This window comes from Struthio camelus, chromosome 2 (genome assembly GCF_040807025.1).
Source record: "Struthio camelus isolate bStrCam1 chromosome 2, bStrCam1.hap1, whole genome shotgun sequence".
Classification (NCBI taxonomy): Eukaryota; Metazoa; Chordata; class Aves; order Struthioniformes; family Struthionidae; genus Struthio; species Struthio camelus.
The window spans coordinates 41597679-41611657 of record NC_090943.1 but is presented as its reverse complement, the minus strand read 5'-3'; the positions used below and the strand labels follow the sequence as shown (position 1 = coordinate 41611657).

Genomic DNA, 13979 nt, shown 5'->3' with positions numbered 1-13979 from the left:
TTGTCCTTTGTGGTCTGGATGGGAATATCTTTTGGAGTCAAATGGGCATGTTGTCTACGAGGTGGACCACACTGAGCAAAGTTAATAGCTGGTTTACACCCAAGAACGTTACCTATGCTACTAAATCACCTGGTTATAATCACTCTTCGAGGTATACTACCTGCCCTATCAGATTGAAAGGCAAGATGGCATCCAGGGACAGTGAATGTTCCTTGCAGTTGCGGCCAAAAGAGTTTTTCAGTATGCTGGCATCCTGTATGGTTTTGCTTCAATGTGGAATTTAGCTTAATGTGATGATTCTTTCTTATAATTTAACTGATAATTTAAAGGCTAATTTCTGAATATTTGTTTTAAATGTAAACTCTTGTATTAATTTCTTATTTAGCTGTTCACTTCTAATGTTGCACTCCGTAAAGTAAACAACAGCTCAGAAAATTAAGAGTAACCACAAAGTATAATTAGGCCTGGTGGGTGGCTAACGTTTAGTGTGACTCCCTGTTTAAAAGCATTCTTCACACCAGGCTGCACGACCTGGGTAGTTTTGTTTGTTTATTTTGTTGTTTATGTAAAATATAAATATCTCGGAGAAGATACAATTTTAGAACTGAGTGGCTGGTTTTATTTCTTTAAAATCTTATTTCTTTTCTATTACCTTTTAATTCACAGAAGCATAAAGGCATCTACTATTAGCTACAGTCTGTAGTGTATTTAACTTACTGAACCTGATAAGGTTTCAAGTGCAGAATAAAAAAAGTGTAACAACTTTACATCTGTTCCAGTTTTATGCTTAAATGCCTGAGTTTTACGTACAACATAATAGCTGGGAAGAGTTGATTCATTGCATTTACCAATGACTGTCTAAGATTTCCCCCTGCCCCATCCAAATACAGCTGAGTACGTTTTTATGGACGCCTCAGCATAAGAAAAAACAGAGCATTTCACTGTCCATTTGGCATAAAGCAGTAGATGCAGTGTAAAATTAATTCTGTACTTGAATTTCTCCAGAGAGTCAGGCATGGATCGTGTCAAATTCTTTACTACTTTGTTTGCTTAAAGACTTTATACTAAGCTATGGAGCAATGACCTTCAAACTCAATTTTCCAATATTCAGTTCCCACAGTAAGCTAGAAAATCCCTTTCAATTTCTTGAATCCACCTACCTCATTATCATGTAAACAATCTATGGTAAAATTGTTGTGAATTTATTATGTTTCTTTTTAAAATTATTTCTTTTACGCGGTGCAAGAAATAGTTTAATTCATATTTTTTCATTTTAAGAGGCTAAGAATGTTAGCATTTGTGTCTCTATAAACATAAAAATTTCAGGGAGAGTTTAAATATTTATGAAAATATAAAAGGTAACGTAAAAATAATATGTTTGTCTTGGAAACTTGTGGCCAGAAGTTATCTGCACACAAATTACTTTTGGGAAAAGAGAGGGACATACTTACAGTCAGTTTTAATATTTTTAATGGTTTTCACTTTGTACTTTGCAGATTATATAAAGCTTTCAAATATTAATATATATTCAAGACTAGGGATTTATAGGCTTCTTTCCTTTATCATATATTACCTGTCCGTGCAGTTTTCATGGTCTTCTGATTTTTCTGAACCATAGTCATCGTGCATGCAGGTAGACAGCTGCTGCTGCTGCTGCTGCTAACTATTCTTTGCATAAATAAGTGAAACTAATGGCCCATCAAAAGCAAAAGTCATTCACTTCTTTAAAAGTTACCTAAAAGTGGACATCATATATGCTACAGAAAAAAAAAAAACCCACACACTTTCTTTCTAATGGTCTCAATATCATAGTTATTAATATTCTGATATTGGAAATATGCTGATTTTAAATATTTGTCTTTGACATATATTTTTACTTCTTTGAGGTCTTCAGCCTCTTCTCTGCTCTTATTATTGTGGGTTTTTTTGAAGTGTGTTGGACACAACTGACAAGTACTCCTCTACCCCATATGAGTCTTTGTGATTTTTGAACTGACGCTTCTGAAAAAAAAACTAATCATCATTTCTACCTTTCTTATCTTCCAGTTCAATACAGGGCTTTACAAACGGAGACCTTTTGTATAATCACTAGAAAAGGTGGTCATTTGCGAAAATAATGATACTTTACTTTCCTTACTTGGGCTATTTTTTCAAAGCATGCAAATCAAGGCTAGTTATTCTAATATGATGCTTCTCTTAAAACACATGCAGATTTTTTTCCCCCCACAGTTGATATTTAATAGATATCCTGCATGGAAAATATTCAAAGGTTTCAAGGAATAGCTGTGGCAATTGCAGTGGAAGTGTATAAATTACCATCTCTTTTGGGTTTTTTTCCCCCTCTCTGTAGAACTCTTACTATAATTAGCCAGCATTTAACAGCAAATGTTTGCTTTGGTTAAATTATTCAGAACATTTATTTTACTTGTCAAAGGTTAGATCAGGTTGTTGTTTGAACTGGTAATTAAATGCAGCCTAATACACTGTCATATTTGTATGCACTCTCAGCCCTTTTTCCTCCTCATACTGTATAATTTTATAATGTTCAGGGCTGACATTTAGACTTCTAACTCAAATGCTGTTTTCCTGCAAAGAAGGCTAAGATTTTACTTTTGTGTTTTATTGTACGTATGTACGCTCCAGAAAATGTGTCAGGTTGTTTAGAATATCACAGCTATAGACTCTGTGGTCGTAGAATCAGTGTCCCTCAATGGTGCTTTGTGAAGGCCTTTTGATTTTTTTAACTATATGTTTCAAAAAGTCATTGAACGGCATTTGGCGTGTATTAAGTATTTTTCAGAGATAAAGATGAGGAAAAGGGCAGACCTCTCCCTTAATAATAAACACCTAAAAGTCACAGTAAGATGTATTATATTTAAATGACATTCCCAAGTCCTTACCAGAAAGATACATAATGCTAAAATATAGAAACGTTTGTAATTTTTTTTAATTCTGTTATTGCCTAATAAGCATAATAAAAATAATTACACAGTTGTATCAGATAAGCAAACAAAATTTAAAAGTCTACAGATCAGAACTTCCCTAACTTCCATGACTCTAGACCAGCTTCCCCCTTCCGTTTACGTTACAACACTAGGACTGGCTTTCTAGCCGAATAAAATCAATAGGAGTTTCAGAGAAGCCAGAATTTGATGTGGCCTTTCAGGACAAGTCCACAAATTATTTTCCACACAGTTATATTACACAGTCTTTTAGCTAGATTGTAATGAAGATATGTGTGCAGTGCCTTTTTATTTCTGCTGTCATTGTTTACTTTCTTAGTCAAATGTGAGGAAAGAATGATAAATTCCAGAGCTGTTTTAAACTTTAATGCTTATATGCATAATATTGTCCGGTATCTATGAAAGAAAGAAATTTACTGTCCATTTAAAAAGGAAGAATAAATAAGCACTACAAAGGAACATCAGCATTTCGTCAGTCTTGTTTTTCTGCCATATGTTTAGATTGCCTATGTAGCACAAGTAATCCTGCCCTCTTCAGTGTATTTATTCATGTACCTAATATAGTGATACACATATATATGTGTGTGTGTGTGTATGCACACACACACATACATAAATATATATATGCATTTCAACCTACCTTCTTTCTCAGCATCATTAAAATATTTTTCAAGAATCCTACATGTTGAACTTAATGTGTTGGAAGTGCAATTTTCTAAGTCTCACAGTTCTGCCAAATCAGAACTCTACTGGTACATAGTCCTGTTAAGAAACAATTCAGACTTGGTGGTAGTGAAATCCTAATTTCTCAGCTGTCATAGTGATTCCCAGGACTATGTTCTGTTGTTGCAAAAGCTGAGATAGAAATAGGAACAAAAGGTTTAGACAAGCCAAAATCCACAACTTCATTCCTGCACGTGTAATTTCAAAGTAGCAGAACTGATTCTTTGCCTTTGCGCCCCATAATCATATTTTGTATTAAAAGTAATATGGGCCACCAAGGTTCATAAGGTAGAATTTCCAGAAGGATTGTCAGGCATTAAAAACTGAGTTAAAAGTATAGTGTATTCTTGGCTATAATTATAGCATTTCTAGCATGACTCTAAAGAAACTCGATATATGGCATGCAGTTTTGTTTTTTTGCAACTTGTTAATTTTTATACTTCATGCTTGTAGGAGGTAGCTAAAAACAAGAGTACTGTACTCTTAGGGAAATTATTTTGACCTCTAGGTAAAGTACATTTATTTGTGTATACATAGTCTGACCTGTGAGCTATTTTGATTGACGTAGTAGATTGCATATACATATGGCATTCAGAGGACCTAGGTTAGGGGAGAGTTCTAGCTCTTTCGTGATGGACTGTCTAAATATAAACTAGAATCAAAATGACAAATTGATTTTCAGTTGTACAAAAGTGCCATATGAGTGCAAGTCTGGGGGTCACATATGACAGACTATGTCTACATTTAATTAGATGGTCTTAAGTTAAATAATTGCCATATTACAATTTGAGAAGTATTCACTCTTCGGTTTGTAGCAGAACTACTATTGATGAGAATGAAAACCAATACAGTTATTTCAGATGACGTGTTTAAGACCATAGATAAAATGAATCAGAAGAGTGTTGACAGCATATCTCATAACCATGAAAATAGCCATTTGTAGGAAATAGGTTTAAAGGTTTAACTAGCTCGATATTAGGGTATGGGTAAAGTCTAAACTACTTTATCCTTAAACTGAGGTATTCAGGTACCTGGATCATAAAGGAAGCAAGTCGACAAACCCAAAAGCTCCGTTCTTTTCTTGCACTTCTCTCATGATCGTTCCTAGTGGCTTTGAGAAAAAGAAAGCAAATAGTTTTTGGTAAAATATTCTTTTGTCTTCTACCTCACCTTTTAAAAGCCGAGCATTATGCGTTCCCTTGGAAGGCGAGACCCCCTTCTTCATTTGCCATTTCTGATGACCGTGCTCAAAGAGCTCCCCTAAATGCAGAGGCAGCCTTCAATTTAAAGGGCTCAAGGAAACAGTCTTTCTGTCAGATTAACTTTGTGTATATATACAGGATAACATTTTCTAGAAATAAATCTTTTAAAAGTTAAAAATAGCACATTTTCTTATATGAATGGATGGGGGAGTCTCATGTAGAGTTCTTTGAGAAAGAAAGCACAGTGAAGGAGCGATTTTCTGTCTTTTTAAATCATTTCTTGTCAGTTATCTTTTATGTTTCGGCTCTCATTTCTCAGGAGACACTGTCAAAATCTCTAAGCCAAAACTGACAAATAATGTTTAAGTTATCTGTTCTCGTTTTGGGGAATAGTAGGTGCGTTCAGTGCTTTGCTTGTAAACATGGCATAAAAATAGTTTAGAGGTACAATTATTAGTGTATTTCTAATTTAGTTATAGAGAGTAGCTTGCAGAGAGAAAACGGAATGCTATCACTGTGCATTTCTACCATGTTTTCTATAAAGGGCTTGGTTATTGTTGCTTGGATGGAAAGAACTGATTTAATTATTAACAGAAATAAATAGTTATATGAAAAATACACATTTACCTATTTTGATTTAGTTACACTCAGCTTGTAGAAAGACTAACCATGTATTTTTCTCCAATCTTAAGTCTTCATAGTGCAATTTTTAGTATGCACCTTACTTACCAGTGTAAGGAAAGAGTGGAGTAAGCCAGGCCTTTGACCTCACTCTGCCTGTGCTCTAAGTGATATCCAGTTTCTAACCACCTGTACCCGTGGCAGTGGAGCAGGAGTAACACAGGGAGGCCCAGTATCTCCTCCCTCTATTCCTCCTCCTCCTCTGCTAAAACAGAAAAGTTGTTCCCTAGCACTTCCACGGCTAAGAACAAGACCTTCCCAAGCACAGCAGTTTGGAGGAGTAGGCCGAGGATCTGGTGCCTGCCTGAGAAGTCCCTAAGCTTCAAGCCTTCCTGGCAACTGGTGGGATTGCAGTATTTGTTGACAGAGAGTAGTTCTCTCTAGTTTGACAGCTAGGGAGAATCTCTCTCTATCACTTCTCCTTTGAAGGAAGATCAATCCCCTGGGTCAGCTTTTCCCTCCTTTTCCATCAAGAAGCTAAGAACACCTGCTATTGCCATGTTATGTCTTCCCTTTAGGAGAAAAAGAAAGATAAATAATACATGATAGACCAAATTTTCAAAAGTAACTACTAATTTTAGGCACCCTGAGATACTCTTTTTTACTATTACATAAAAAAGACAAGTGAGAGCAGATCACACCTACATTCTATATGCTTGAGCATCTTTTCCATTTACTTCTGGACCCAGTTCAAAATTCTGATTTCATTCTTCTTAATGCTCCAAGTGGTCTGTAGCCTGGCCCCTGTTAGATCACTTCTCTGTCTGCACTGTTGACAGAAATGCAACAGCATAGCAAAAAGAAAGTTTTCCTAGGCTTTTCCATGATGAGTTTGTAGAGTCTGGAGTGGAAAGAGATGTATGTGAAACTATTTTGTCCAGAAGGATTATCAGGGATAGTGCTGTCCTGATTTGTACATTAAATATTTTTTTTAAATCTTACTGGTCAGTATAACACACAGATGAGAAAACTGTCTGCAAAGGCTTTCTAAAAAAAAAAAAAAAAAGAAGAAAAGGAAAAAATTAATCATGGAGGTGTCTAACCATATCTTGTTTACGTCTGTTTTTTTTTTTTTAATAAAATTGTCTTAAAAGCTTAGCCACAAAGGTGTTTACGAGCTTTCTGTAAAGTATAATGCCAGCTGTTGTTCCAGGACACTTCTTCAAATCCATTTGCTGTTATGTGGGAATCCCACTTCCATTTTGTTTGTTACGTATAAATAACTCAATATTCAGACAACAGTGGGAGATTCAGTCATGTCATACTGGTTGGTGAATTAGAGCTCTCAAAGAAGCCTAACATATTTAGGAGCCCTCTATCTATTGTATTGCCTATTAAAACTCAAGAAGCTTTTGAGAATTCTGCCTGTTGTTCTGCTAAGATCCCCAGAGCAGAAGAGCATATACAATTCTCAGGGTAACGAATAATCTAGCCCTACTACTTGTGGTCTCATCTCAGATCTTGCCCTCTTACTTCTGTATTGTTTAAGAATATCATGCAAAATAAGGCTTCTGCTTCTTTATGCTAACCCAGTTCTAGAGCAAAGTAAACCCAAGGTAAAGAGGATAGAATTTGGTAAAGAGGATAGAATTTGTTTGTGACAGCTCTTTCTGGTAAGACAAATTTACTGCCAAGCTAAAAAGCCCTTTTGACTAATAACTAGTTTATATTTATACTTCCTCCTTTAAACAGTGTCTGCTATTTTGTTATTTCTGAATTAATTTATTTTATAGATTCTTATTGTTATTGGAAATTTTAGGATAGTTTTCTAAAGTTTTGCAGCATTAAATGTTTCTCTTTATAGCCAGACTTAGATTTCTCCTTAACCTTGCAAAGTCCTGTTTTTCTCAGTTGTTTAAGACCTGTATTGCTGCAACTGTTTTTTGTGGTGGTTCTGCCAGCGTCTGTTTGAAGAACCATGTTGCTTGTACTGGTGACTTCTGTGCCTGTGTGTTAGATGCTCTGGCAGGAAACAGGGACTGCCCAAACGATGTTTTAGGGGGAATAAATGCCTCTACATAACAATGCATTATAGAAATCGTGATGCTACAGTGGCCTTGCCTGCCTAGCATGTCTGTCTGTGCAGACTTCAGCCAGACCCCTTGTTCCCGTGACAGTTTCAACGTTTCATCCAGTTACTCAAAAATTTGAATGGAAAACAGGAGAGTGGGGAGATACAGGAAAACAAGTTGCAACTGATACAGTGTGTTTGGAGACCATATCTTTAAAGAAGGAAGGGTACTGCACTGTGACTTTCTCCACATTTGTAATGTTACTGCCCTCGACAGGAATTAATGGTAATAGTTCCTGAAACAAAAGAAACATTCTTGAAACCTGGAAACAAAGCAACAAAAGGAGCGCAGGAGGATGTGCGGAGCAGCACAGTTTTCCCTCTGCAGAAGGAAGAACCTGCCTTGGCATCTTTTAGTAGCGTCTAATACAGTGGTACATTCATACTTAAAAAATTTTTTTAAGTGTAAAACTTTACTCATAGCAATAGCGATATCTTGATAGAGAATGTTTTCTTGCAGTTAACTACTGTAGTATACTAGTTTCAGTTGTACCTTGTGTTTCCCAGTTTTAGGGGTTTCCTTCGCACAGCGTAGTTTAGTTTAGTTAGATGTTGATGTTTGAAATTCAGTACATCCTAGGTATGAACAAGCATTCTATAAAATGCTGAGCCCCTTGAGTGGCTTCTGAGCACCCTGCTTTTCTTGCTCCTGATCTGATGAGGCTGAAGAGAGGCAAAGTAAGCAGGCAGTATACGCTGGCTGACATTGGTGCTGTGCCTAGTACAGAGTATGTCTTGAGACAGCGAGTGGGGGAGAGAGCGGTCATGGGAAGCCTCAGTACGGTTTTCTCCGGGACTAGCCCTCTGAGGTGGCCTGGCTTTTTTCCTCTGAGTGTGGCTTTTAGATATACTCAAGCCGCCACTCCCTCTGACAGTAGAAATAACTGGAAAGCTTAGCAATCCGCATTCATTGCGTTACAGCTGAACTACAAATAGCACCTTCTCTATGCTTTCCTCTTCCACCCGGTTTTCCTCTGCAGCTGTGCCCGTTTGAGTTCAGCCATAAAGACTGGCTGACACGGGTGAACACAGGGCATGTTTTTTACGTTACATAGAAACATTATACTAACATTGGCTCTCTCTGCTGCTTTGAAAATGACTGTGAAATTGTGCCCTTTTTCTTAGCAAAAGGAACTTGCCCCAACTTTCTTTGTACTTCAGCATGGGGCCATGCTGCTTTAGCATCTGCATATCTAGCGTCCAGAAAACTAGAACAGAAATATTTGATGTAAATGCCTCTGTGCGTGCATGAGCATGCGAGTGTTTCTATAAAAATTCCATCAACCCCTGTAGAAAACTGGTTTCTAAAAATAGTGAAAAGAATAAAGGCTGAATCCTAGATTAATTGCTTACTACTTTAAAACTGTGATATCCTAGAAACTTACTTCATTGAATACACTTTTAGTGTCTAAGCTAGTTACTATCATTTTGGGTAAGGCTGCAGGCTAAGCTGCCATTTTTTCCAGTTCACTGTTTTAATGATTTCTTTCAGTCCTGACATTCTTTGGCCCTTTGAGTTACACATGTATTACTAAAACATAAAGTGTGTAGCATAGCATGGTGCCTGTGTGTTCCTGAAAGTAAAACTCTTAAATACTTAAAAGCAGTCATTTCCATACCATAAACAGTAGTAAACTACTTTAATTTCTTAACTATCTTTGGAAGGATGATGTTTAATTTACATTCTGTTGAATTGTTTTATAACTAGGTAGGTAAAATATATTCTAAAACAAAACAAATTTTGAATTTCTTTCATTTTTAATGGGTTTCTAATTTTGTATGAATCATTTTAGTATGAATAGGGGCTTTCAGCACTTTTAAATTACCGTAAGAAAAGGGAGTAGCTTCATAGTTAAATGATGAAAGGATTTGAAATCTGATTGCATTTTTCCTCTCCTTCTCTCCAATCTTTCTTTCATTAAAGTTAAAAAAAAAAAAAAAAAAACCTCCTGTTCTTTCAATCTTTTGTCATAGGTTATATTTTCTAGACTACTGATCAGTCTTGATGCTCTACTCTGGACTGCAGCAGCTAGTTACCCTCCTGCCTGTGCTATGGGTAAGATGGATACACTACTCCAGCTCAGGCCTTACCAGCATGGGATGATGGGAGGAAATTTACTTCATGTAAATGTGCAGATAAAGCTCCAACTCATTTTTATCAAAGTGTTTTGCCTATTTTGAAGTAATATGGTATTGTTGACTCGCTTTCAAATTATGACCTGCTTTCCCATATCCTTTCCATCACAACTGCTTCCTAACCAATTGCTCCTGGTCTTGTGTTTTTGTAACTTAACATTCTGACCAAGTGCCGTAATTGCTCTTGGTTGAAGTGGACTCTTTTGGCAGGAAAGCTTCAACCCGGATTAGTTGCCTCACCTGATTCAATGCAGCTGCTTATGCTAATAGTGGGAAAGTGGCACAGGAGCAAGAGTGATCTGTTAGGAGGAGGAGGATGGAACTGCCTGCTTTGACAACAATATCAATTTTGGCTAGCTAAAGTGAAGTCAGAACTGAATTTTATCTGATGATTTGAAAACAACCTATTTACCTAACTCTGTAATCTGTTCTTTCTCTGAGCCAGCCCAAGTATTGTTTAGATGAGGCTACATGTTACCCATCTGATTTGCAAATGATTCTCTTAAGTGAAGAGTAAAGAAGGAAACACTTCAGCTGTCTTGTCATCTTTGATAACTCTCCCTCTCCTCTAAATAGCAGATCAAATCTTTTCATCATTTTCTTTTTCCTACCAGTGCGTGCCTATGTGTATATTTATGAAGAATAAAAAACAATCTCTTCTTGTTCCTTATGTTACTTGTTAATTGCATTTTATTGTGCTTTGCCTTTCTGATTTTATCCTATAACTTTGTGCTCATATCTACTCAACCTGAGTAACTTGACCTAGTTTTCACTTTCAGAGTTCTTCCTCCTCAAACTTTGGGTCACCAAAGAGTTTGTGATTTACCTCAATGCATGTCATTTTCTGTCCTTTCTCTGCATTGGATGGAATAGCCGCCAGTTAATATACCTTCCTAAAGAACTGGCCTGCGTACCTGAATTACTTTTTTCCCTTATTTTTTATTTCTTACGTAAAATTTCTAGGAATTTTTTGAAGTTTGCTTTGCTGAAATCTTGTTGCTTTTATTATCATGGTTTTTCCCCTCCTTCATTTCCTGAGATTCATGAACCATAACATACTAAGATCACTTTCATTTGAACTGCTTTTCATCTTTTTTCAGTTGATTTCTACCTGTGGCTTAGAATCCAGTCCAATCCAAACCAGTTACCCATCTAGTTGCTTTTTCTACCTCCTACTTTAAAATACAAATGAATCAAACTAAAAAAAAAACAACCCTTTCACTGGTACATTCCAAGAACTTCCCGAACAGCCTGTGCCCAGCTAGATTGCTTTTCCAGCGTATATCAGGATTCTTAAAAGCCCTGTTACCACCCAGTTCTGGTCCTTGGATGATTCTTGTAGGCTTTTTGCTCTTGTTATTTAAAAGTCTCATCTCTCTGGTGAACAGGCTTGGTTATCCTTAGTAGCTGCTGACTCTCACAAGTATTGTAGTCTTTTATCCTGATTTTCAACCTTTTCCTACTTTCTAGATTTGAGAGTAAGTGTAGACAACCTCTATTTACAAGGCACCACTCTCTCTCTCATCTGGCATATTCTTTTTTAGCAAACAATACTCTTTATTACCATTGCAGTCATGTGATTCATTTCACCAAATCTTTATTTGTTATATCAATGAAGTTTTAATGTTGATTGTGTGTGAGGACTATCAGTGCCTCTTGTTTATTCCTTATATTGCCACTTTTAGTAAATAGCCTGCTACTATGTTAGAAGATTGGCCCACTGACTCCCCTTTACCCTCCAAGGATTCTTTTATAAATAATTGTCACCTACAGCTGTAGGCCTCATTCACAGTACTATTACTTGTACATGCTTGTGGGATTTAGTCATCAGTTCTATCATAAAATGTATCACCAGGTGAACAAACCTCTTTTCAAAGACGCTGTTCCCCTTCTTTATGACGGTGTTACAATTGTTGCCATCTTGTCCTTAGAAACACCACTCTGACCAGAGAAAGGAAACTCTGCTATGCCTCCGTTCAGTCATCTCTAGGAGGTGGCTTTGGCTCTTTTGTGCTTTCAGTTGAAAGGAATCATAATGAAGTTACACTAGTCTAACAATTTCACATCTGCTGCTGAAGCTGGATACTGGAGGTGGCAGACTGTTTAATGGCTGGATATGGCCTTTGTTTAGCCGTTGACTTCAGAACTCCATATTTTTCAGTAGTTAAACATCCTTCTATATGTACTGGCCTTTTTTGCTTTTCCTGGTATTTCTTGTTTGAAATCAAAATTAGACGAAAGTTGTGTTCTCGTAACAGCCTCATTGTGGAGATGTCGCATAAACCTGCATTAAAAATGTGTATAGTTTCATGTTGACTTTTGTTTTAGGAAATTTTAACTTCAAAATGGAAATTACTTGCCTATTGTCTCCTATTCATTGCTTTGGGTTTTTTTAAATGGTTATGCTGCACATATATAATACTGAACATATTGAACACTTACTTAATTCTAGTAATGGGAATTTAAGATGGTTGATGCTATTTGTACTTTTGGTGTCACCTCTTTCATTGCAGAAAACAAACTGTTTTACAAGAAATGCCCAATGCCACCATTTATTAATGGGGGTAGAGCTTAGAAAGTATTGTCAACAAGATTGGTAGGGGCTACGATTATTGAGTATAGTGATCAATATTATGTAACAGAATCACAGAATGGTTTAGGTTGGACCTCTGGAGATCATCTAGTCCAACCTCCCTGCTCAAGCAGGGTCACCTAGAGCATATTGCCCAGGATCACATCCAGACGGGTTTTGAATATCTCCAGCGAAGGAGACTCCACTCCCTCTCTGGGCAGCCTGTTCCAATGCTCTGTCACCCTCACAGTGAAGAAGTTTTTTCTCAGGTTCAGATGGAACTTCCTGTGGTTCAGTTTCTGCCCGTTGCCTCTTGTCCTGTTGCTGGGCACCACGGAGAAGAGGCTGGCCTCATCCTCTTGACACCCCCCCCTTCAAATACTTGTACACATTTATGAGATCGCCTCTCAGTCTTCTCTTCTCCAGGCTGAACAGGCCCAGCTCTTGCAGTCTTTCTTCCTAGGAGAGGTGCTCCAGCCCTCTAATCATCTTTGTAGCCCTCCGCTGGACTCTCTCCAGGAGTGCCATGTCTCTCTTGTACTGGGGAGCCCAGAACTGGACACAGTACTCCAGGTGAGGCCTCACCAGGGCTGAGGAGAGGGGGAAAGATTACCTCCCTCCACCTGCTGGCAACACTCTTCCTCATGCATCCCAGGATACCCTTGGCCTTCTTGACCACAAGGACACATTGCTGGCTCATGCTTAACTTGTTGTCTACCAGCACTCCCAGGTCCTTCTCCGCAGAGCTGCTTTCCAGCAGGTCAACCCCCAGCCTGTACTGCTGCAGGGGGTTATTCCTCCCTAGGTGCAGGACCTTGCACTTGCCTTTGTTGAACTTCATGAGATTCCTCTCCGCCCAGCTCTCCAGCCTGTCCAGGTCCCTCTGAATGGCAGCACAGCCTTCTGGCGTGTCAGCCACTCCCCCCAGTTTAGTATCCTCAGCAAACGTGCTGAGGGTGCACTCTGTCCCTTCCTCCAGGTCATGGAGGAATCCATTGAACAAGACTGGACCCAGGACTGACCCCTGGGGGACACCGCTAGCTACAGGCCTCCAACTAGACTCCGCACCACTGACCACAACCCTCTGAGCTCGGCCATCCAGCCAGTTCTCAACCCACCTCACCATCCGCTCCTCCAGGCTGCACTTCCTGAGTTTACCTAAGAGAATGTGATGGGAGGCAGTGCCCAAAGCCTTGCTGAAGTCCAGGGAGACAACAACTACTGCTCTGCCCTCATCTACCCAGCCAGTCATCCCATCATAGAAGGCTATCAGATTGGTCAAACGTGATTTCCCTTTGGTGAATCCATGCTGACTACTCCTGATCACCTTCTTGTCTTCCACATGCTTAGTGAGGATCTCCCGGATGAGCTGTTCCATCACCTTTCTGGGGATGGAGGTGAGGCTGACAGGCCTGTAGTTCCCTGGCTCCTCCTTCCTGCCCTTTTTTAAGGACTGGCGTGACACTGGCTTTCTTCCAGTCCTCAGCCATCTCTCCTGACTGCCATGACCTTTCAAAGATGATCAAAATTTCACAAATTCCAATACACACATCCAAACGAATTTCCTGTGCATCTCGATACCACTTTTAGGGAAAATAAGTTTGTTGGAAAGATATACTGTCAAGACTGTA

General features: G+C 38.3%; 1 protein-coding gene across 16 annotated transcripts in view; it reads left to right on the top strand.

The window, feature by feature from the left end:
- The window catches only part of TBC1D5 (TBC1 domain family member 5), a 328685-nt gene that overhangs the window by 106574 nt on the left and 208132 nt on the right, over positions 1–13979 (top strand). For 6 of the 16 annotated variants that reach the window (XM_068935340.1, XM_068935341.1, XM_068935351.1 and 3 more), the window contains one exon: positions 9615–9696. The exons of the other annotated variants lie outside the window; for them this stretch is intronic. In XM_068935340.1, coding sequence (XP_068791441.1) covers positions 9693–9696 — 4 coding nt within the window. In that variant the 5' untranslated portion in view covers positions 9615–9692. The remainder of the gene's footprint in view (positions 1–9614; positions 9697–13979) is intronic. 16 annotated transcript variants of the gene reach the window in all.